The 23,048-nt window shown below is 37.2% G+C and overlaps 1 protein-coding gene across 14 annotated transcripts in view; it reads right to left on the bottom strand.

The window, feature by feature from the left end:
* Positions 1-23,048, bottom strand: part of LOC119796030 (protein shisa-6-like) — a 109,575-nt gene that overhangs the window by 5,630 nt on the left and 80,897 nt on the right. For 7 of the 14 annotated variants that reach the window (XM_038304339.1, XM_038304340.1, XM_038304345.1 and 4 more), the window contains 2 exons: positions 6,377-6,439; positions 3,440-3,460 (listed from right to left, as the gene is read on the bottom strand). The exons of 1 other annotated variant lie outside the window; for it this stretch is intronic. In XM_038304339.1, coding sequence (XP_038160267.1) covers positions 3,440-3,460; positions 6,377-6,439 — 84 coding nt within the window. The remainder of the gene's footprint in view (positions 1-3,439; positions 3,461-6,376; positions 6,440-23,048) is intronic. 6 more of the 14 variants (XM_038304341.1, XM_038304347.1, XM_038304348.1 and 3 more) reach the window with 1 other exon arrangement.

Genomic DNA, 23,048 nt, shown 5'->3' with positions numbered 1-23,048 from the left:
AGCTTATCAGAATGGAAAAAATTATGGGTAGAGTTTAGAACAGGACACAACTATGTGTCACTTCATGACTACAGCCTTCAATGTGTCAGTAATTCTAAGAGGTCCTAAAAATGAAAACATAAAAAAATCACTGTTCAAATGAACTGCTTGTAAATGGCAGAATTTAAAACGCTGCTATGAGACAATAGTAAAAACAAGATGGCCACCTAATGTTTTCACAATAGGAATAACCAATATACTGATAGCTGCGTTTTTAAATATATTATATCACTATTGGTCTAATAAGTATATGGGACCGATATTACCAGCCCATATCTATATTTTATGGATTAAAATCTGGATGGACATATATTTCTATGTGATTACTTGCTTTGTTCATATGACAACGGTAACGAAGCAGGTCTGGATTCTGGGTTTTTAACACTACAGAGAGACAAGGTTAACCCTTTGCTCATTTTTTTAATTGGTCCAATGGGTTTAGAGGTAATAATATTGATGACTATCAGTTATCAGCCTTAACAGCAGTATGCATATTGGTTAGATTTTGATGTTGGTGCATCACTACCACAAAGACCTGCATATTCAGTGTTCAAAGTTCAAGAACAAAACATGAGGGCGGCATTTAGATTCTTTCCTTTCCAGCTCAAGATTTGCTTGCAGCAGCTTTTGTCTAAAAGGTCTTACTGATTAACTTTTTGCTTGATCACAGATGAGTGGGGAGAGTGAGATTGGAGAATATCTAAAGCCGTTTTAACATCTGTTTCTTTTTATGCGAGTGTTTGTATTTTTGTCATTTTAATGTTTCTCTTTTGATTTGGTGTAAAGATCTTTGACGAAAAGTGCTCTATAATTAAACTCTCATTGTCCTGTCTTGCCAAATCAACACTGTAAATGTAAAGTGTTAAAATGTTTAACGTGTATTCATGTGATCAAATTACACTCCAGACTGAAGTCCAATTGAGAAATTAAAACGGCTGTTCTGCTGGAACTCTCTATTGATCTGACAGAGCCATGGCCATTTTACCTGGGCAAACATTTAGTTTGTTGACATGCAACACTAATAGAGAAAATACCTCATAAGAAGCTTTTTCTAAATATTATTTAAGATATCTGTGCCATCCACATTTTCGAGATTTCTATTTGTTAAAAACAGGTAAAAGAGAGAAATGAAACTCATGTTTTATATTCCTTCCAGTTTCATTTGTCACTTTGTGCTTGAGCGTCTCATAACACTCCAAAAAAAACAAATAAAAATTGGACGTTTCATGGGAACTGTTATACATACAAGCCACTGCTTATAAATGAAATTTGCTGAGAAGTGAAAAATGAAACATCTTACAGCTGGCTGTTCTAAGTGCGATTTTAAAATCTTAGAGCTGTCCTTGGCTCTCTTCATGTTCTTTCTAAAGTCTTGACTTTGAAGCTTTATGGAGCTTCCATACCCAAGTGCCTGTTCTTCAGAGATGCTTGCACATCTAAAACTCCAGCTTTCTTTACATGGTAGGGCATTTTAGGTGGAAACATTACACACTCAATGAGTGCTTGCAGTGGCTCGACAGGTGAGGCGGTGGTTTGACTCGAGGAAGCAGTGCTCAGAGAGGGAAACGAGAGGAAGAAAACAAGACAGAACACATAACAGCTTCTGAGTGTTTGAGAGTGACCCTGTTCATGACAGCGCTGTGATGTGATCTGGGACCAGGCAGGGAGCAATGCCCAGACGGACTGCTGTTCAAACGACGTGATATGATTTCAGGAGCACACTCGGGTTGGGCTGCAGGCAGAAGGAGTGTCTGAATGACCTAAGTTTCTGTTATTCTTACTCTACTTTTTATCTCTCTTCCTCACACACATGCATGGACGCAAACATTCAGTCTGTGCCATTTAGCTCCGTCCTCCTCACTCTGTCAATCTTATCTTTCCCACCATGCTACCACCCACTTTTCTTCGCTTCTTAATTCTTTCTTGTCCATCCCGTATTCCCTTCTCTCTCATTGTCTTTCTGGCTGCTTCTCTATCTCACGTCCCCCCTGTAACAAAGTCTGTCAGAGTACAGAGCTGCTACATGGATGAGGCTCTACAGCCGCCTTCATTGAACGGATAGAAAAAGGGCTTTTTGCAATTTCTGCAAGATGGAAAACATAGGATAAAATGCAGTAGAGATGAAGATGAGGCCACCTGAAAGGGACAAAAGGTTGACTGTAATACAAGAAGGGGAGAAAATCTGGACGGGAAAATTGACAGAATAGGCAGAGGGGATTCAGGAGGGTCACACGACTGCTGGGGGTCCAGGAAACTGCAGGAAATGGGGTCTGAATAATGTAAATGATTTCTGGGTGGAGTGTCTGCAATCCTGCATCAATAAGGAAGAATGGGCTGTGGCATGCTGTTAACTTTAAATAGCAAACATGTTTCACTTCTTCATCAAGACAGACACTACAACCACACAGACCTGGCTCAAATAGTTCAAGAGTTTGGTGACTTATCAGCTAAGGATAGTGTTCCACAGTGAGGAACTTAAATTTGAGCTTTTCTGCCAACAAATCCAATGAAAAGATTGAAGCTATATATAAAAATCGATGACAAAACTTATTTAGGGCTTAAGTGACAAAGCTGTTAGATTCCTCTGCTCATTTGAAAGAATAAAATATATGCAATTTTTTTGCCACAAAATAGATCTGTGTTTGGGCTTAATGTTTGCAGGCAAAACAAGGTTATTCCCATTGGGTAGAGAGGGGGAAGACATAGGGCATAGAGTAAACCCACGATGGTCATGTCAAGGCCTCTGTACATGGGTCACACGCTTTAACCTCTGTGTATCAATGCATCCCTGTAGGGGAATTCTTAGTTTGCATTAGAGCTTTGAGTGTTCTATGAAACTAAACTTTTAAAACCATTAACTATTGCTGCTTTAAAACATCTGTCTTTCTGTTTTGTGTCTCGCCCATGAGATATGGTGCACTGCCAGTCAACTGGTTGACTGAAAGGTGGTACACTTTTCTTTTAAGACAAAGAAAATGTATGTTTGTGTGTTTGTGTGAGAGTAGAGAGAGGGAGTGAGAGATTTCAGCACAGATATTGCAAAACTGTCATTCTTCATTTTTCACAGTTCCTATTTTGTCCACTAAAAGGAAAAAAATCTTTTTTAGGATTTGTTGGCAGTAAGAAAGAGACAACTTTAAGCCTCAGTGTGGTTTGGACTTTTGCAATTCGATAAAATCATATAATACTGAAACAGTATATTTGAACCCACATGGCAAACCCTAGAAGTTTCCTGTAGGAGCAGGATCAAACACGCTTTCAAATCTACTTAAATCAGGTCTGACAATACACCAGCAGATATGAAAGAAAGGAAGACAGATTCATGAGGGTTGGATTGTGGAGGATGTGTAATAAAATGGATAAACAGTTATATCAAATCAAATATGTATGTATGACTTACCACGCCTCAATGATCGGTGAGCTACCAAACCCAAGCAAAAACAACAACAAAAAAAAACACAACAAAAAAGATTTCAGAAACATGTTGATGGTAAGAGAAAGAACACACTGCACACAAACCTTCTCCACATTCAGCATGACCAGTGCAGAAAAGGCTCCCATAAACAATTATTCTGATGAAATCAGCCTTCGCCTCCAGTGGCTCCACTTCCAGAGCCTGTGCCCATTTTGCCATTTTGTGCTCTGGTTGTGTCAGTAGTGGGCCAGGCAGAGAGAAATGGAACATTGGGTTTTATCTAGAAAATACACTGCATGCTGAAATGCAAAGGATTTCAGCCAGACTGTGATCAAAGTGACTGTGTTAGATATATTGTTGAAATGGATTTTTCATGTTTCCCACAGATCTCCAAGCATTTGTTCCCAGTGTGTGGCTTGCTTATCTGGGTGAGTGTGTCTACACCATATGGTCAATTATGTTAACAAAAGAAAGAACAATTCCGGCTGCAAACGTCATGCACGTGCAATGCTACATATTTTGAATATCTATTTTAATTGGAAAGTGAAAAAAATTACAAAATGTGTGTAAATTAATTATTTAGAAGTAGGAAAACTATATCTAGCCTTCTCACTCTTTGCTATTTTTTCCTGCTTCTTTAAATATGCAACCCCCACAATAATGGTATAGATTGACAGCTGGATGACGTCAGAACAAAAAAAAATATGTTTATGGAGTTGCCTCATTGGCCACTATTAGCTTTAGGTGATAACTTTGGTTATTTTGTAGAGCAGCAAAGTAAAATGGAGTCCACAAAGTCTGTCATCCCACCATTGGATGACCTGGAAAGAATATTATGGTATTTATCTTACGGAACAGAAGAAATGGAGGCTTAATCTTGTTCAGTGTAAAAATGGACATGACCATGAGTTGCGAAAACACCAGGATTTAATCTTTGGCCTTGTAAAAGTATTCACACCCTTGCAACATGACCGTTTTATTTTATTTTTTTTTATCTTTTTTGTAGAAGTCTGCACAACCCACTTTTAACCTCTTGAAACCCATCTGGGCGTCGGCACCTAGGTGGATGTATTTCTTAAAGGATGACTTATAAAAAGTATTTGTGAAGAGGTCCCTTTCAAACTTCTATGATTTGATAAAAACTATAATTTTAACACTGGCTCTATATCTAAGGGTGGCAGCTCCAAGATGAACTTCCACCCTTTTCTTGGATCCTATGCACCCTATAACAGGTGTTCTTCAGGAATCTCCGTGTTCAGCTGCATCATCTGCCATGACCATCTTCTCTTCTCTTGTGAAGAGAAGTATTGCCACAGCCATATTTTGACAATACAATATTTCCCCATATGAAACCAGTGTTCAGTTGTATCCAAGGTGAGCCACACAGAGGGCTTTGCATGGAAGCAAGAAAGTTCAGCTGAGTCTCATATGAAAAAAAGAACTATTATCTGCATGTTTGACGGTCTAAAACATTGCTTGAAGCAAAAATGCAGATGGATGCATCAGAACCCCCTAACGACCATTAACCTCCCAGGTGACCTCCGTGGCCAATCCATTAGGAGGGAACAAAGCATCTTTTTGTTCCCCCACGTAATTCTTTGTTACATCTACAGTATATTTATCTTAGTGCTGTTCAATACTATTTAGAAATTAAGAAGAATATTGAATAAGAAAACTTTGCATAAACTGAACCTTTCAAGCTTGGCCTTGACCTGGAAAACTGCAAATCTTCACAGATTTGCAGATGGAAATTTTTATGGCTTTCTGTCATCACTGGCTTTTTCTTTAGTCCCATACAGGCCCAATCTGTGCAAAACATTGTTGCTAAATGCGGGTTCACATGGCAAGATTGTAAACCTGTCAGGTGATTTTCAAAATGCAACAGACCTTACACCTGACAATAAATGATAAGGATTAAACAGTTCTGGTCAAAAGATGTGTTGTCTCCAACCACAAGACAAATGAATCACATCACACACAAATCCATTTGACCCAACTGTCACACAGGAACTCTTGCTAAACCTCTCAAGAGCAGACGTGATGCTGGAGTGAACAAGCATGCAATGACCCGAGTATGTGGTCTCATTTCATAAGAGAAAAACAAAATTATAAAGAACAAGCTTTGGGACATAATAGTTTTTTTGCCTGTAGGTTGCTATAATAGAAGGGTTCTTGCCCAGTTGCCCTCAGTGAATACCACATACAATAGGATAATGGGTAAAGACATTCCAATATGTTGGATTTCCCAGAGTTACGTTTACAGCAGTCCTGACATTCATCTGAGCAGAGCCGATACATCTTACCACATCAAACATGTGTGAATCCCTCTTAACAGATTCTGCTGTTCCTCTTTTAAGCTGCTCCTCTAAATAATGCTTTCCTTGCCTTGCCTGTTACCTAAATGGTAATAGGCAACCAGCTGACCAAGACAAACTTTAAAAGGCTTTGTCTTGCAGGATTTTCCACTGTGCCATATTTAACACTATTACCGTGTCATACTTTAAAGGTGCTCTGATAGATGCTTAGAGTTTAGATAATTACTCTATGACCTAAACCTAAACCTGCTTTATCTCTGGCCAATCCGATGGGTTCTTTGGTGTTAGTGATAAACCTCTACAGCCTTTAAACCACTGTGATTTTGAGGTAAATTCGACTCATTGGATTAATTTGGATCACTTCCAACATGTCTATCAAGTAAAATTTTAATAATGGTTAGTAACTGTTATGTGACAAAAAGTAAAAGAAAGCCAGAGGTATGTGAATACTTTTTCAGGGACTGTATATGCAGTGAATTGAAAGGAGGACCATGTCAGTGGGTTTGTCACTCATCCATCTCAAGTAATGAAGAGATGACTGTCAGACACAAAGCTAATCCTTGAAGTCACTTTAAGATTCCCCTCCGTTCCCTGTAGTTTTTCTTACCATTCTTAGGTGTGCGTGTCGGGCTACCTAGAGCCACATGGTTATAGTTGTGTTGGTGGGTACCTGCAATGACAAAAAGCAATGAAATACCTTGAATGTCCACAAGGAACTCAGTGTGTCAAAGTGTAAATAGACAGCGGTGTGAGAGAAGGCATTTGTAATCCACAAAAATGTTGACTTTTAATGGCACTTTTTTTTGTGTGTTGAACGATGCAAGGATTTTAAACTAAAAATGGGAACCAAGGTCTAATTGGTTTCCTTTGTAAGATAAGTAAAATAAGCTTTTAATTACTAAATTAACAGAAAGGGGTAGAGGATGCAATGGAGTACAAATTGGGGATAAATTAAGCCTGCTGGACTCATATCAAATAGAGTCCAGACAAGAAAAGCCAACACCAAATACATTAGGGAAGCAGAAAATGCATAAAGCAGGACCCGTATGCAATATTTATTACATCCAGTCCTGGAACACACAGGCAAATTTTATTATTTAAGAGTAAGTCATGCACAGCAACCGCTTGAATCGACGCAGTCCCATTAAAAACTATAATATATATGCAGAGCGGCCAGCAAAAGAACCGGACAGAAGATTAATGAAACAGGAAAACATGCTGACCAGTCTGAGAAATAGATACTATATTTTATATTTGTGCATCTACTACTGAATAAAACACCAGCATTTATTGCAAATTTGCTTCACATAGTCAACAACCATTTGAGGTAACCAAGTTTAGATCCATCAGCATTTATATATTTCCTAAGCTATTTGGTGGGAGTTTTAGGAGCAACACTACAACCTGAGTATAATGCAGAGTCTGGTTGGTTCTGAAAGGCAAGGCAAGTTTATTCATATTGCATATGTCAGCGGTAAAACATACAAAGTGCTGTACATGAGGAAAAAAATAAAATTCTAGTGGAATGGAGGAAGAAAATAAATGTAGCACATTCAACGAGAGGGTTATATAAAAAGATTAGTTGATTAAGAACATGGAATAAAAGTTAGACTGATAACATAACTAATGCTTAGAAAGCACAGTCAAAGGACACACTCTAAAAAAAACATGTTTTTATGTCAATTTGAAGCAACTGAGGGTTTCAGCACTTTTGAGAGTTTATTCTAGATTTGTGGGGCATAACAATTAAAAGTGCTTCTTCATCTTTGGGTTTGTTCTAAATATGCAAAATACATGACAGTTCATACCTGGTGACATTGTGATGTACAGGTATGTGTCATCTGCATAGTTATGGTAGCTGATATTGCTATTTATCCAGATCAGCTTTAGTGGAAACATGTAGATATTAAACAGCAGGGGCCCTAAGATGGACCCTTAGGGAACAACTCATGGGAGGTTTGTTTGGTGTGTGTTGTAATGTCACCTACACTGCAAAAAGAATCTAGAAATAAGTAAATATTTCTTAGATTAAGTGGATTCACCCTTAATTTGATAAGGTAAATAAGATGTTTTGTTAAAGGAATGCGCATTTCTATTCTTAAAGTAAGATATTTTGATAAGACGCACTTAAAATAATAGATTTTTTTTCTTATTTTAAATGTAAATTATCTTGTTCCATTGGTAAAGTGTCTCACTTACCTCCTCAATTCAAGAAAAATGCACTTAAATGAAGAAACAATTGCTCATTTAAATTTCAGTTTTTTGTAGTAAACTGACACAAAAAAGGCGCTTTCCTTCAGAAGGAACTTAAACCAGTCTAGTCATGTACCAGAAAGGCTGAGCCAGTTTTCCAAGTGCTCTAATAAAATGGACCGAGCAACAGTGTTGAATGCTGCACTTAGGCCCAATTATACCAACACTTTGTTTTCATTCAGTAACTCAAATCAAAATTTGAAAACTAAATAATGTAAGTATTCTGAATTGTTATGATTCCCTTGTTAACAAAAAAAAAAAAAAAAAACAACCAAAAAAAAACCCATCTTTGATTATTTCGAGATAGTACAACACAGCTTAAAGGCAGATTTTCGCTATGAACTGATCAGATATACAAATCATTTTACTTTTAAATATCTAAATGTCTTTTATCTAGGACACTGTCAAAACGATCTAGAAATAAGCAAAAATGTCTTAAATCAAGTGTATTTACTCATAATTTGAGTAGGTAAATAAAATGATTTACCAATGGAATGAGTATTTTTTATCTTAAAATAAGATAATTAGATAATATGTGCTTCAAATAAGACAATACAAATGTTTTTTTTTTCTTATTTTAATTGTAAATTGTCTTCCATTGGCCAAAGGGTCTCACCTACTTCCACAATTCAAGAAATAAAATGGTTATTTCAATTTCAACTTTTTGCAGTGCTGTAACTACGAAATAAAACACAGGTGATAACACGTAGACTTCATACATGTATATACCCGCCAAAAAATTCATATTCAAATGCTTTAACCAGAATACCAATAAATATAATTCAGCAAGCAAAGGGGAACAAAGAAACACAGAAGCAGTGACTGTACAGAGCCCAGCAAACTTCCAAAGTGACATCTCTTAGAATTTTTATGACAGACGGCTATTTTCAACACAGGCTGTCAGTATCATGCCATCAGGCTTCATGTGGTAACCCTGTGAGCCACCTTGTTCTGTTATGTATTGTGATGGAAATAAATGTGAAGCCTGGACCCACAGAATCACACTTAAGAAGTCAGTTGAAATGATAGAGGAAATTTCATTTAACACGAAAGCTTTCTCATTCCCAGAGAGTCCAGGCTCATTCAAACAAGCAGCGTACCTTGAACACATACATACGCTTCTTACCATTATGCAGCTGCAACAAAATGCTATTCACAAAGTCACACATACAACCGTTTGCACATTTTCACCCAAAATAATACTTGTTTGTAGATTTGTGAATGCATCAGTCCTCCTGTGTGTGACAGCTGACAACACTGATCTATGGAAAGTTTCTACAATAGTCCACAACCTCTTCTACTACTAAGTTGTAAGCTTCAGTAAAAGAAAAAAAGTCTAACCATATCATCAGAATATACTATTCAATCCAACTTTATTCATAAAGCACTTTGAACTGCTTTAAACCATTTGTGTTTGCTGTTCAAAAAACACAAATACGAAAATCAGTCAAATGTGGCATAAAACATCAACATCCTTTGGAGCGTTAAAACCCGAGTACAAGAGAATAATGTTAAAAATGATTATATTTTATAAATGAAATTATTTTAAATGAATCGGTAAAATTCACCTGAAATCAGTGAAGTGAGCTTCAAACCAGGAAGATATGTTTAAATAATATGTTTAAGTGAAAATATGTTGTAGTCTTGGTTTAAGCTTGTGTTAGAGTAACTTTTTTATCATATTTACATAACCTCTGGGTTCCACCAGACCATCTATTTAAAATACATCTGCAATAGAACTATCTTAAATCACCAAAAACAAAAAACTGTAAAATAAAGTTTCAAGTTTTCAAGAGCCATTATTATAATCCTGTGTTTGAAATACATTTACCAGGTTAAAAACAGATCATTGTGGCAGAATTTCCCACATCGATGCGAAACATCGGGTCCTAATTCTTATAATGCGATTGATTTCATTTACCCATTGTGTTCTGGGTCTTTAAAGGTATAGTGGAGGATGTTCTTTTTCCAGGTGGATCATCAAAATAAGTGGCCCTCCTAATTGTCAATCATTCTGGTGATATGTTTACCTAAGGTCGTCCTACGTGCTCCTCCCCATTTTCACTTACTGGTGGTGAGACTGACATAGTGGAAAAATTGCAAAACCTCTTTTGTATGAGGATTAGCTTGTATGAGCGATGCAAACAGCAATTTTTAAACAGAGCGTGCACGAGGAGAAATGGCCTCCTGCATGCTCTCGCACGCGTTTCATAGACGTTCCCTCTCAGGAGCGGGTGCAGGGTTGTGCATCTGCATTTTATTTTTAAAGAGGAGAGGGCGGGTCTTTTCAAAAATTCTCTAAAATCCTCCACTATACCTTTAAGTCCAAAAGTGCCTTCTCTTTGTGTACTCTTCTATAGAGTCTTTCTTAAAGTATACTTCTGCACTTACATTAGATTAGGGTTTTGTAACACCACACTGAAATAAATACATTAAAAAATATAGTTATCTGTTAATCCATCATTTCATTTCCTATGTTTGCTTAGTCCTGTGCAGGCCATTGAGAGGCTACTATATATTTCCAGTGATGTGTGGGCAATGTAAGACAACTTGGAAATATCTCCAGTCTATTACTAGGGCAACATAGAGACACACAAGAACTATGCACACACCATATATAAAACAAATCAGGGAATAAGATTATTTTCTTAAAGTTCGGCCTAGTAATAGGGCGACAGTGGCGTTGGATGTAGGAGTTTGCCCTGTAATCGGAGGGTTGACGGTTCAAGCCCCGACTCCGACTTTCATTGTCGTTGTGTCCTTGGGCAAGACACTTCACCTGCATTGTCTACTGATGGTGGTCAGAGGGCCCGGTGGCGCCAGTGTACGGCAGCCTCGCTTCTGTCAGTGAGCCCCAGGGCAGCTGTGGCTACAATGTAGCTTGCCACCATCAGTGTGTGTGTGGGTGCATGAATGGGTGAATGAATGTAGTGTAAAGCGCTTTGGTCAAGTCTCCTAACTTGAATAAAGGCGCTATATAAGTACATGCCATTTACAAAAAACACCAATTGGACTTTTTAGAAATTAAACCAATTATGTCTTTTCATGTGTTTGTGTCCTGACATATCAATTAGGAGAGTAGTTTTAGTTTCAAACCACAAAATCAAGTGTTTCAGCTAATCATCCACCCTCCCACTGAGCAGAAGTGGTTTTTGCAGATGACAGGAGATGTGATGCAGTGGCACAGTGCTGGCTGGGCACTGCACTGTGGAGGTGCTTTTTTTGAAAGATGGGACCTTTACTGAGCCCATTGTACTGGGAAAGATGATGAATGATAGCCATTCTCAGCAGCGTGTGTGTCTGTGTGTGTGTGCGCGTACATATATATAGCTTTGTGTGTCACGTGTAAAGAGGAGGCAGCTGAAGATTGAGACTCCGTCATAGTAATGCCGTCGCGACACGTTCTTTTGCTGTCTGCTGCTGTTCCTGTTTAAAAATGCATTAGAGCCGACTGGTGAAGCATCAATTTACATCTGTCACAGAAGTGAAGGAGGAGAGCGAGGCAAGATGCTTTCACATCATAGCTCTCGATATTTGCTCAGGCTATGAAGATAGATGGCATGTGTCTTGTCTGTGTTCCTCCTTTCTCTTTACTCATATCGCTGCTCAACAGTCACTCTCACTGCAGATATTACTCAAGGGTGGTAAATCCACAGACATCTGAGACACTTTCTGCAGAATATATTGAATTATTATGATCATGATATAAATGGCTGTTTAGTGTCGGAACTAGAGCAATCCAAGCTGTAGCCAGATGGGAAAGGACATTTCATTGGGAGATGTCCACTGTTGAACTGAAGCTTTGAAATCGATTGGAAATTCTGTTGAATGGGCAGAGACCATATAGAAAACATTTATTTATTTGTTATTTTTGTCCGACAGTTTTCACCAAACTAAACAACAGGAAGCCTTTTTTGCTAGTGTATTGACTATTTTATTTTTATATAATGTATGATATTGGATTATTGGAAGAATTCAAATCCAGGGTCAACTCATTGGATGTGAACTGCATGACTGATCAATCAATAGATCAATCAATCAATAAAGAATGAACATCATCAGATATGTCATTCTAATTCCCGTTGGATATCAGAACCATTTATCCAAATTTCTATAATGTCACTTTAGCGTTGATGTTCTATTCAGACATCAGTCTGTTATTCCAAGCCTTTTGATTAAAAAACAGCATTAACATCTTATGCTTGACAGAATCAACTATTAATAGTTGTAAAACTTTTTATGATTAACTTTACTTAATCAAAAATACCAACAGCCATGGAACCAGCAGAAACACATTTCTGCAGATGCTTCAGATGTTATCATCGCATTAAATGGGCGTTATTAGTGGTTATCAGTCCAATAGACTTTCTTCAGATTGTGCCTCCTACCAACCAGTAGGCTCAGTAGGTTGTTATCACTGAATGAATCCTAACCCTAACCCTAATTTAATTTTTTTTTTTGCCTGTGGAAATATTTAATAATTCTGTTTAATCTGAACATTATGTCATTAGTTCTTCATTGCAAAAACATTTTGCATGTCACTCATATTACAGAAAACAAAAAATCTCAAACTGTAATTTGCTTTTAAATGCCACATTAATTTGTATGACAGATACCTGGAATCTATTCAAAGTAAAGCTTTAAAACGCAGTTTAAAAAATAAATACAATGTAAATAAAGAAGATACAAAGATGAAAGTAAATTGTTAATAAAACTTACGGTTTTAGACGTAGCTCTTATCAGGGATAAGCTGCATATTATCAGCCATAGGAAGACTAGTCGAAGGTAGAGGAGGTAGGGACTAAAGCCAGTCTATGGTAAATGGGAAATGGCCTGTAATTTTTCAAGTCAGGAGACTTGACCAAAGTGCTTTATACTACATTCATTAATTCACCCATTCATGCAAACACTGATGGTGGCAAGCTACATTGTAGCCACAGCTTCCCTGAAGCTCACTAACAGAAGAGAGGCTGCCATATACATGCACCATTGGGTCCTCTGACCACCACTAGTAGGCAGGTGAAGTGTCTTGCCCAAAGACACAACAACATTGATAGCTGAAGACAGGGATTGAACCAATAACCCTTTAGGTGCAGGGCAAACCCTTGCCCCAATCTATGGGACTGATAACCACTAATAATGGCCATTTCTGTAGATTAAGGTTCACATCCAAACCGTGGCTTTAAATATCAATAAAAAATAAAAAGGAATATTAGCCAAACAAGAAGTTAGAACTATGCTGCATGGTGATGCAGTTGGTAGCAATGTGGATTTGCAGCACTGAGATCCTGGGTGAGAATCCTGGCCTCTGGCCTTTTGCTGCTGCCTGTCATGCATGGGTGGGTTCTATCACATTCATGCTTGTCTGTTCTGTGTGTTTTGGTGTTGCCCTGAGTGGCAAGCATGTACCAATGATTGCTGAAGATAGGAACTGCAAGTAAAAAGTATATGAATAATAGATCAAATAAGTTGTAACTTACTTGATGATGATGATGATGATGATGATGATGATGATGATGATGATGATGATGATGATGATGATGATGATGATGATGATGAATACTAAAAAAAAAAAAAACTCTATCGTGAGCTTTCAGGCTTTAAAAAGTTCATCCGAGGATTGAACAGCAATTTGAATTCAAAACGGAAACTGAATAGTAAGTGCGCAAGGAGGAAACGTGTACTTTAACGCTTCTGCAATGGCGCCCTTAATGACCAACTTCTGATTAATTTAAGCAGCTGCATGGCTCTAGAAAAAAAATAATAGAGCTAATCAGTTCGAAACAGGAGCAGGCTGAGCTGTAATGAGGACATGACAGTTAAATCCTAAGTGAGACGGAAATGAATACCTGCTCTGAGTTTGCCATATTATGGTTATATGTGTTAATGAGAATCTAGACAGCTATGGATGTTCAAAATTATTTCAAAACCTACACAAACAGCTTGAAAAATACACAGCAGAGAATTATTGTCATTTGAGATGCTGCTGGCACTTCTGATATAGAAAGTAATTTGTATATTTCTGAGTGAAATAAATACAACTAATTTGACAAAATGAGGGACTTCTAGCATGTTATAAATCACAATATTCTCGTCATAATTAAACTGTCATAATTGTTCTATTATTAGTTATTGAAAAAGTGCTTATCAATGTTAAGCTCCTAAGAATGGTCTTATTTATTTTTGTTGTTTATTATTATTAATCTATATTTCCCTTTTCTGATTGTGCTTCCATCCCAACTCTTGGACCTGTTTGCTTCACACTTAGGCACATGGAGTAGAGGTCAAGCTCCTGTCTTTGCAATAGGGAGAACCGTTGGAAAACCCATGATAAGACTGCTAAAAGAAAGGTAGAAAAAGTTTTAACATTCCGGAGTGGTGGTGCTCTGTTCCACTGTGCTGCCACAGATTCACAAACATTACCTTCATGGAGAAAAAGATCAGCAGCAGCAGTAGCAACACTTTCTCTGCCTTTTAAAAGCAACAGCCAAGGTCTAAGATACCAAAATGAAAACCGGATCTTTCAATTGATATGTTGAAAGCTGATTATTTTAGATTTCAAACTCAGCGTAAATGAAATGGTTATATGGTCACTTTTGGATCAAAGCTGTGTGAACATAGTTGTCTATAGCTGTATTTTACCTGGTTGTCAGCTGCAGGGGGAAAAAATGAGTTAGTTGGAATAAATTAAAGCTGGATCGGGAAATGCATAAATGCAGACTTTATAATAATAAAAAAAGCTTTATTTGATTTTAAAATGTATACAATTTCAATTAAGGTGGTGATGGTTCCATTTCCTGTTTTACCTACTATGTATTTAGTAGCTACCCAGCGTTGCTTTTTTAAAGATACCATTACTTATCAGTGAGGTTTTTTAGCTCCTGAATAATCAATAAATAAACTTTCACCAGTAGTTTCACTGTTGAATACTGTCTGTAGACCAAAACAAGATGTGTGGCAAGCTATTGTTTTCTTTATCTGTACTCAAGCTGCAGCTCAGCCCTGACATCCCCAAAGCAGCACAGTATCTCACAGGAGCATGCATATTTTAGACATAAGTAAGTTATGAATTTATAGTGCTGTTAAAAAGCTAACTTTATTTTGGAAAATAATAATCTAGAGTTGAACCTTTTCATCCGTTCAGCCATATTGCTCCTTCGCTGTCCTCTATGGCCTAAGGGGGGCTAAGCCCTGAGTAGCAGCTATTTACATGGATGTACATGCATGCGTGGCCAGCCTGGCTTGTTAACAATAAACTGGACAACAGCAGATAGTGTGTGATGTCACACCATATTCCATCTAAAAGATACCACTAGTCCCTGATTTCGCTATTTTTAGTTCTGTTTGAATTATTGCTTACTGCCCTTTTACTATTTTTCTCCCTGAGGCTATATAGTTGTATTGATTAAACACATCACAATACACACACAGTCACACACACAAAAAAAAATCTAAATAAATATTTGGATGTTTTACAAAGGTGAAATTGGCTGGAAAGCATTTGATATTACTGTACAAGAATATTAAGCATTCTCAATAACAGGCTGTTTCAATGAATCCTGTTTTATTTAAAAATCTTCAAATGTTTTCTAAACTCTAAGGATACCTGAAATAAACATTCAAACATTCAAAGGTAAACTGAAAAAAATAAACATTTTGTTGCTCTTTTCACATTTCCTCTCATTTACTGACAAGGTATCTTTTTTTCTCAGTCAAAAGGAAAAAAAAGAATTATATGGATGCTTTTAGATGTTGTAGAAAACATGGTTTTCCTCTAAATACCAGCTGACATCTTTTTCCTTCCTCTAACTTTAAACAACCTTTTAGGAAATAGCCTCCATACTGGAGATATGTTCTGTCAATTGAACTGATGTAGCTTTATGGTTACTATTCTGCACCGTATTGCAATAACTATCTGTAAAATTAAAGTGGGGCTACTTCAATTGATCTGAGAGAATCCAGTTTTTAATGGAAGCAAGAAACTGCAGGCAAATATTCGATTTAAAGTGACTTTTAGATTCAGGTTGCATAGAATATAGGAAACCTTCAAACATGGAACCAGTAAACAAGTAGATTAAAAATCTCTGCTTTGATTTCAGAAAGTGCAGTGATATAGCTGTTCTGAACTGGGTGTATATTTTATTCAGTTTTTCCCTAACCTAAGACTTTTCATTATCGACAATCAAGGCGATTCTTAGATTAGACTTTACAGCATCACTTTCTTACAATGCAGTAAGCTCTCTCTGTTTGAATGTAGAGTTAAAGAACAGATATGAAACACAATTAGGCTATTTTCTTAATTTCTAATTTCTGTGATATTCATTCAAAAACTGGTCTGAGGGGTCTTAGCAGAATCAGAGGGCTGAAGCTCATTAAGACCCGGGGAGAGTCGACGTTCAGTGATCCCATCGTAATCTGGAGACCAATTAAATTCATTTTAAGAAACTCCAGCACAGTTAGTCTCCCCAAATTCTCATCTTGCTTATCAGCTTCTGACACCCCACAGCTTCGTCACCTTCCGGCCCCCCTTAAGCCTATGTAAAAAAAAAATAAAAAATAACCTGCACACACCATGTTACTCTGAAGCAACCCCAGAAAGCTATTAGTGATTAAAGTTTCCTGAAGAGGAAGCATCAGACCTCCTGTATACCTTGCAGTCCATTAGTTTGTGTCTTAATCCCCCTTACATGTCACAGAAAAATGCATCCAAACCCAGTGGTGGTGTTTAATAACTGACTGACATGCCCTTCAGACTACTGGGTTAAATTGCTAACTGGCTGTTTTGCTGCCAGTATAGGGATGATACAGCGCTGTGTTCGTGGGATTTAACTGTTAAATTAGGCTCAAACACATCTATGATCAATGAGACGCGCAGACAAGTCATAGTCGCATTCCTCAGGAAACAGTCGCCTCCGACTCCACAAGAGGATTAATCACATAAAATTTCCCTTTGCTTACACAGTAAGTGTTCTCTGGAGAATACCTCCTTGGCAAGTTTGCATAATAGCATCCAGATGGCGAGCAAGTGAGTCAGTGATATGACATTTGGTGTGGCATTTTGTCTCACATCACACTTCCAAGCATCGCATCCATATAAAGCACTCAGGGGAGGTAAGCTAAGGGACGCTGAGCCAACTGTAAAGCACCTTGAAACCACTGCCAAGGTTAGATAAGCAATCGCAAAACTGATTGCACACCCCCACCCATATTTCGGTAACTGCCACTAATTTCCAAGAATGTTTTTTTTTTTTTTCAAATCCTGAAAATTAACCTCAAAGCATTCAGTCAAGAACCTCACTTATCTTCATGAGCACAGATGTTCCGACCAGTGGCGGAGCCAGAGGGGTGGCAGGGGGGGCATTTGCCACCCCCAACCGAGCCCTTGCCACCCCTACTGCCACCCCACTCGAAACGGTCATTTTAAAATATAGTACTTATGAGATCGGCAAAGATTTGCCAGGAAAACCGTAATTTCCGACTGTCCCTGAAGGCAGCCCGATGCAGTAGCAGCCTACATGCTGCTCACTGACGCTGTTCATTGGTTAAACTGACATGTGGTTCCTGCTTGATCCAAAACACACCCGCAGCTCTAGAGAACAACATTGAGGAGTTTTGCAGGTATTTACAACATTTTACCGCTCAGCGGTAACCGCAGTGTTACCTTCCTAATGAGAGGCGGCACTTGTCATACATTTCTAAAAAGAAAAAGAAAAAATGGTTGTGCACCGCTCCGTAGTGCCTCGATTATACTACTGCTGATAGATTGTGTTTTAAACAGATTCTTTTTAACATATGTTTTAGTGCAAATGCTGCCCTGTAATGTTTTATTCATTTGGCCAGGATATATCTCCCAGCTCTTGCTTGAAATGTGTGTGGTAAAAATATGTGAAAAACCATTGTTAAGTTTTATAGTGACTGAAATGTCACTATAAAAACTGTCATATGAAAGCTTTGAATTATAACCTAACTAGTTATATTAATTAATTTAATGGATCTATTTTTAATTTTTTTTATTTTAGCTAGCTACAGAAAACGAAAAACTATAGTTTAAATGATAGTTAACATAGTGTTGTGCCAAACAGTCATGGGGTCTAAATACCAGGCTGTCTTATTTTTTGTAGAGCCAGTTCTTCTTAAAGAGACACCAGCAGGTTAGAGGCTGTGACAGAGAGTTAATAAGTAGTAAAATCCTCTACTTTACTTGACTTTGTTGTGTTCCTGGAACCATATAAAGAGGTTTTTCATGAGCTATTTAGACTTTGTAAGATTTCGGTTGTTATCCCAGTCAGTACTGCATCCTGTGAGTGAAGTTTTTCTGCTCTAAAACTGATCAAAAACCACCTTAGAACAACTATGGCTGATGACAGGTTAAGTCATCTTGGCATTCTCAGTGTTGAGTCAAGGAGGGCACATGCCCTCAACATGGATGACTTTGTAAAACCTTTTGCTTCTTCCCACCAAAATCTGAGAATTATGCTCTCTTGAGTGTATCCTGGCTTTGAGTTTGCAGTACGTATGTTGTTCCCATTCAAAGCTTATTTGACCATAGCAGTGTTTCTCAAACCTTTATAAATACCACCAGGGTAATACTGGTCAGCTCTGGTGGTATTGTCTTGCAGTTTACTATTTGGAGCCAGTTTTATTTATTTATTTTTGAGAATTAGTTTTTGGTCATATTCTGGGCTCTGAGTTTACATTTACATGTTCACTGTTCCATAGTGCGTTTTCACATCTTGTTTGGTCATGGCAAATCTTTGTTAAAAAAAACATTTTAACTTGAGTGTGTGTGAGAAAATATTTGTTTCCTTTTGTTCATCATTTGTATATGGACCCCTCTGATAAAGCCTTGCTCACCCTTTGGCCACCCCTTGAAAACAGATCTAGCTCCGCCTCTGGTTCCGACTCCTTGCAACAGTGTTCACATCAACTTAGCCAAATCGGCAACATAAAATAATGCAAAAAATAATTATCATTTAAGCTCTTTACACCGCAAAAAGATTTAAATCTAAATAAGTAATTTTTTTTCTTAAAATAAGCACATTTTCTTAAATAGAGGATTTAAGTCAGACACTTTGCCAATAGAACAAATCTATTTACATTAAAAATAAGAAAACAATAGCATTGTCTTAATTGCATAATGCATTAATGCATATTATTTGATTATCTTATTTTAATTGTAAAAATACATATTCCATTGGCTAATAATCTTATTTAACTAATGAAATTAAGGTTAGATGAACTTATTGTAAGAGATTTTTACTTATATCTAGATCATTTTTGCAGTGTAAAGTACAAATAAACAGAAAAGGCATATACACTGAAGCTAAATTCAGCTAATTAGTAAATAAAGCCCATCTTTGGTTTTTTTTCTGCTGTCAATAAAGAGTTAAACTTGACTGTCTACATAAAAAAAACCCTTGTGGCGGAAAACAAACATTGCAAATAAAACACTGAAACATTTTTTCATTATTGCAAAACATCGTGGTGGCTGCATCATGCTTTTATTTAGCGGCAAGAAAAGTGAAGTTAGTCAGAGTTGAAGAAAGGGTTATTTGGACTAATACAGGACATTCTTTGACATAACTTGTAAGAGGTCACAAAACCATTTGACTCTGTTTTAGTTTGAAAGAGAGGCCTGTTTATTAAAGTTCATAAGTCCACTTGCTTTCAACTTTATCTGACTGAGCTTCACTTATTTTGCAAAAAAGAAGATGGTACCCTAATTTTGCAAATTAAAAGCACACAATGGAAATCACACTGCCCACTGTTGAAAAACCTTAGGCAGGACCTGGGTGGAAAAAATAACAGGCAGTAGTCTGCAATAAGAAATGAGTTCACAGGGATGGTGATGCAGGTAACATGCAGGTTACATTGGGATAATATATTAATATTGTAGATCGGCCCTTTTATAATAGATTCAAATAAATATCTGCTAACTCTAATTGAATCCGAAAGCTAAGAAAAAAACATTATATATTTAAAAGGTCATCCCATTCACCAATGAGGGCGTTTACAGTCATACGGTATTGTTCCATCCTTGGGTCCATCATCAAAGGTCAACCTCATCAGGTTGACCTTTGTGGATAAACTCAACGGAAGCTCACTGCTTCTAAACACAACAGTTGGTTAAAACTTGCTGAACTGAGCTGCTTCATTTTTATTTAAACTCAGTCTTCATTCAATGCGTAGAGTTCCTCCCTAAAAAAAACACATTTGTTACACTACCAATGGCAATATCAGAGTGTTAGTAATCATGCAAATGGAAATGTAACATCAAAAGCACAAAGACTGTCACAATGCATTGTTCCTCATATTTTTAAAATACTCCAGTTTTAAAGACTATGTTGTCACAAATTTAGCAAACGTTAAAGTGCATAGTTAAATGTATGGTTTTAAGAGAAGCGGAGTATCAGGAGAAAATTACTATATTAACCTGGACAACATGAGAAAATCTATGGCTCGGTTGACATTTGAACCAAGGGCCTTCTTGCAGTTCAAGCTGCACTACCCGTATAAGAGCTTTAAATGAGAAATTAAATTTAAATGATGACTATCAAACCATTTAGCAGAAGTTGACCAACACTCTACAAGGGTTAATGAATATTTAAGACAATAAAGTTAGTATATCATATACAAAATCCAAAGAATCTTCAAAAGTATAGTGGCAAACTTCCAGGCATTTGAAAGCACATTTTGAGTCCATCTAGGGCATGTAGCATGGCAGACACTGACAGACTGGAATACACCACATACCGATAAACACAACCTAATGAAAAGCCTAAAGGCTCAATATCTCTCAACAACACAGAGGGGTAGAGAGAGGAGCGGTGGTGAGGGGCTATAGGGGCAAAACTGGACACAGGATAAAGTGAGACAAAAAGCAGATAAAAAAAGAAAAAATAAGGATTTGGCGGAGTGCTGCAATATAAAGTGGAGAGAACCATCAACATGGACGAGTGATCACAAGCCCTCACAGCAATCCCTTACCCCCTCACAATCCACACCACCCACTGCAGATTCATAAGAAAGCCATCCTCTGCTCCCCTCATGGCAACCCTCTCTAAAACCAGCAGCTATTCTGCTCTTTCAGCCCTGCCAAGTGAGCTGCTGGAGCTATGACAGCTCAAAAAGAGCTAGTGTTACCATGAGGGCTCAAGAGTGGGAACGCATGTGACAGGTATGAATACAGATAGTGGAGTCCCACCGGCTCAGTTGTCAGCGTGCTATGCTGTTAGTAACACCTCCCTGCCCTACTCTTACTGCAGAGGATGCCGAGGAAACGGAAGTCACTGTGGGCCTGACATTTAACAACTGACAAAGAGTGTTCACATTTAATGGCTAAATGTTAACTGCCATAATAGCCCCGCTTCACTCGATTAGTGGGGACAAAGCTTCAGGCCCCTGGAAAGAAGTAGCTCCCACCTCTTCATTGATTTCCCTGGCAGAGCAGGAGGCTTAACACTGACCCAATTGCAGCACTGATGATAAAGCTTCTGAGTTTTGTTAATAGAACTTAGAGCTCTGTTAATTGAAGTTTCCTCTGTTCAATGTTAACTTACAGGCAACTGTGGGTAACACTTATAATAAACGTAAAAAAAAATTCGTTTTAACTTAAAGCTTGAACTTATTCTCTAGTACTTGTCTCAATCATCCATACCCATAAAGATCTGTGTAAGACATTTCAAACTGACCACATAATTGCTTCACTTGCATCTGTCTTTAATATGATTTTTATTGATAACCAAAAATATATTTTTTAACATTTTTCTAAAATAAACAGTGCATTAAAAACACCAATGATATGTTATTTTTAAGGTTATCCAAAGTAAAAACATGAAAAGTCTGACGGGTATTTAGGTTTAGCCTGCTGTAAATGGATCCTAAACTCTCAGAGAAGACACAGCTCACGTACTGAAACATTCTGTCTGCTGCAAATGCTGTGGGAATGCTTTTTCTTTTCTTGTTTCTACAGCAAAGCAAAAGAAGCTGATCACATTTGCTAAATGCTGGGTAATCATGGAAGAAAACCTGTTAGAGACTGCAAAATCTTGAAGACCAAATTGAAGAAAACAACCTTAAAAATGCCCTATATATACAGCCACTGGGAAATTTAATGTAAATGTGCAAACCACTCACTTTAAATCTGGCTTTAAGTCCAGTTTAACAGATAAAACAGAATATGCACTTTAAATTAAGTTTAATAACTTACAAGTACACTTTAGTGTCTTAATGGTGGCAATATGTGGGGCTATTCTCTGGAAAAAAGACCTACAAATCAGTACAAATTTCCTAAATTAAGTGTATTTACCCCGGTTTGAATAGGTAAATTAGATGATCTGCCAATGGAATAAGTATTTTTACTCTTAAAGTAAGATAAATAGATAATACGCACTTGAAATAAGAAAATGCAGCTGTGTTTTCTTATTCTAAATCTAAATTATCTTGTTCCATTGGTAAAATTTCACTTTTATCTTTTCAATTCAAGAACAAATGCACTTATTTTAAGGAAAAAATGACTTAATTAGATTTTAATTTTTTCGAGTGTTGCGATTTCTTAAGTAGAAAATAATGTTTGTTAATTGCTGTTTCAGAAAAACAAAAACAAACAATATTTATATTTTAGAGCAACCTTGACAGAAATCCAGACCTCTGAGAAAAAAATTCATTTCCTGTTTATAGACACTCTTCATCCAGTCTGATTGAGCTTGGGAATCTTTTCGAAGAGGAATTTTTAAAAGCAGTTGCAACCCTAAAACAATTTAAACAAAAATTTTAGTGGAATGTTGTTCTGCAAAGCTCAGTGAAGGATGAATCCTAATCTCTATCACATTTTTTAGATTTCAAATTGTAAACCTTGTGTCAATGTTCTTGCCCTGCACATTTATGATAAAAAAAAACTAAATATATTAAAGGTAATGAGGAGGATGTTCTTTTTCTGGCTTGATCTTCAACATAAGTAGTTCTTCTAATTGTCAATCATTCTGGTGATATGTTTACGTACAGCCGCCCTACATGCTCTTCCCCAT

This window comes from Cyprinodon tularosa, unplaced genomic scaffold (genome assembly GCF_016077235.1).
Source record: "Cyprinodon tularosa strain WSP-4 unplaced genomic scaffold, ASM1607723v1 ctg531, whole genome shotgun sequence".
NCBI classification, from domain to species: Eukaryota; Metazoa; Chordata; class Actinopteri; order Cyprinodontiformes; family Cyprinodontidae; genus Cyprinodon; species Cyprinodon tularosa.
This window is presented reverse-complemented; position numbering and strand designations above follow the sequence as displayed.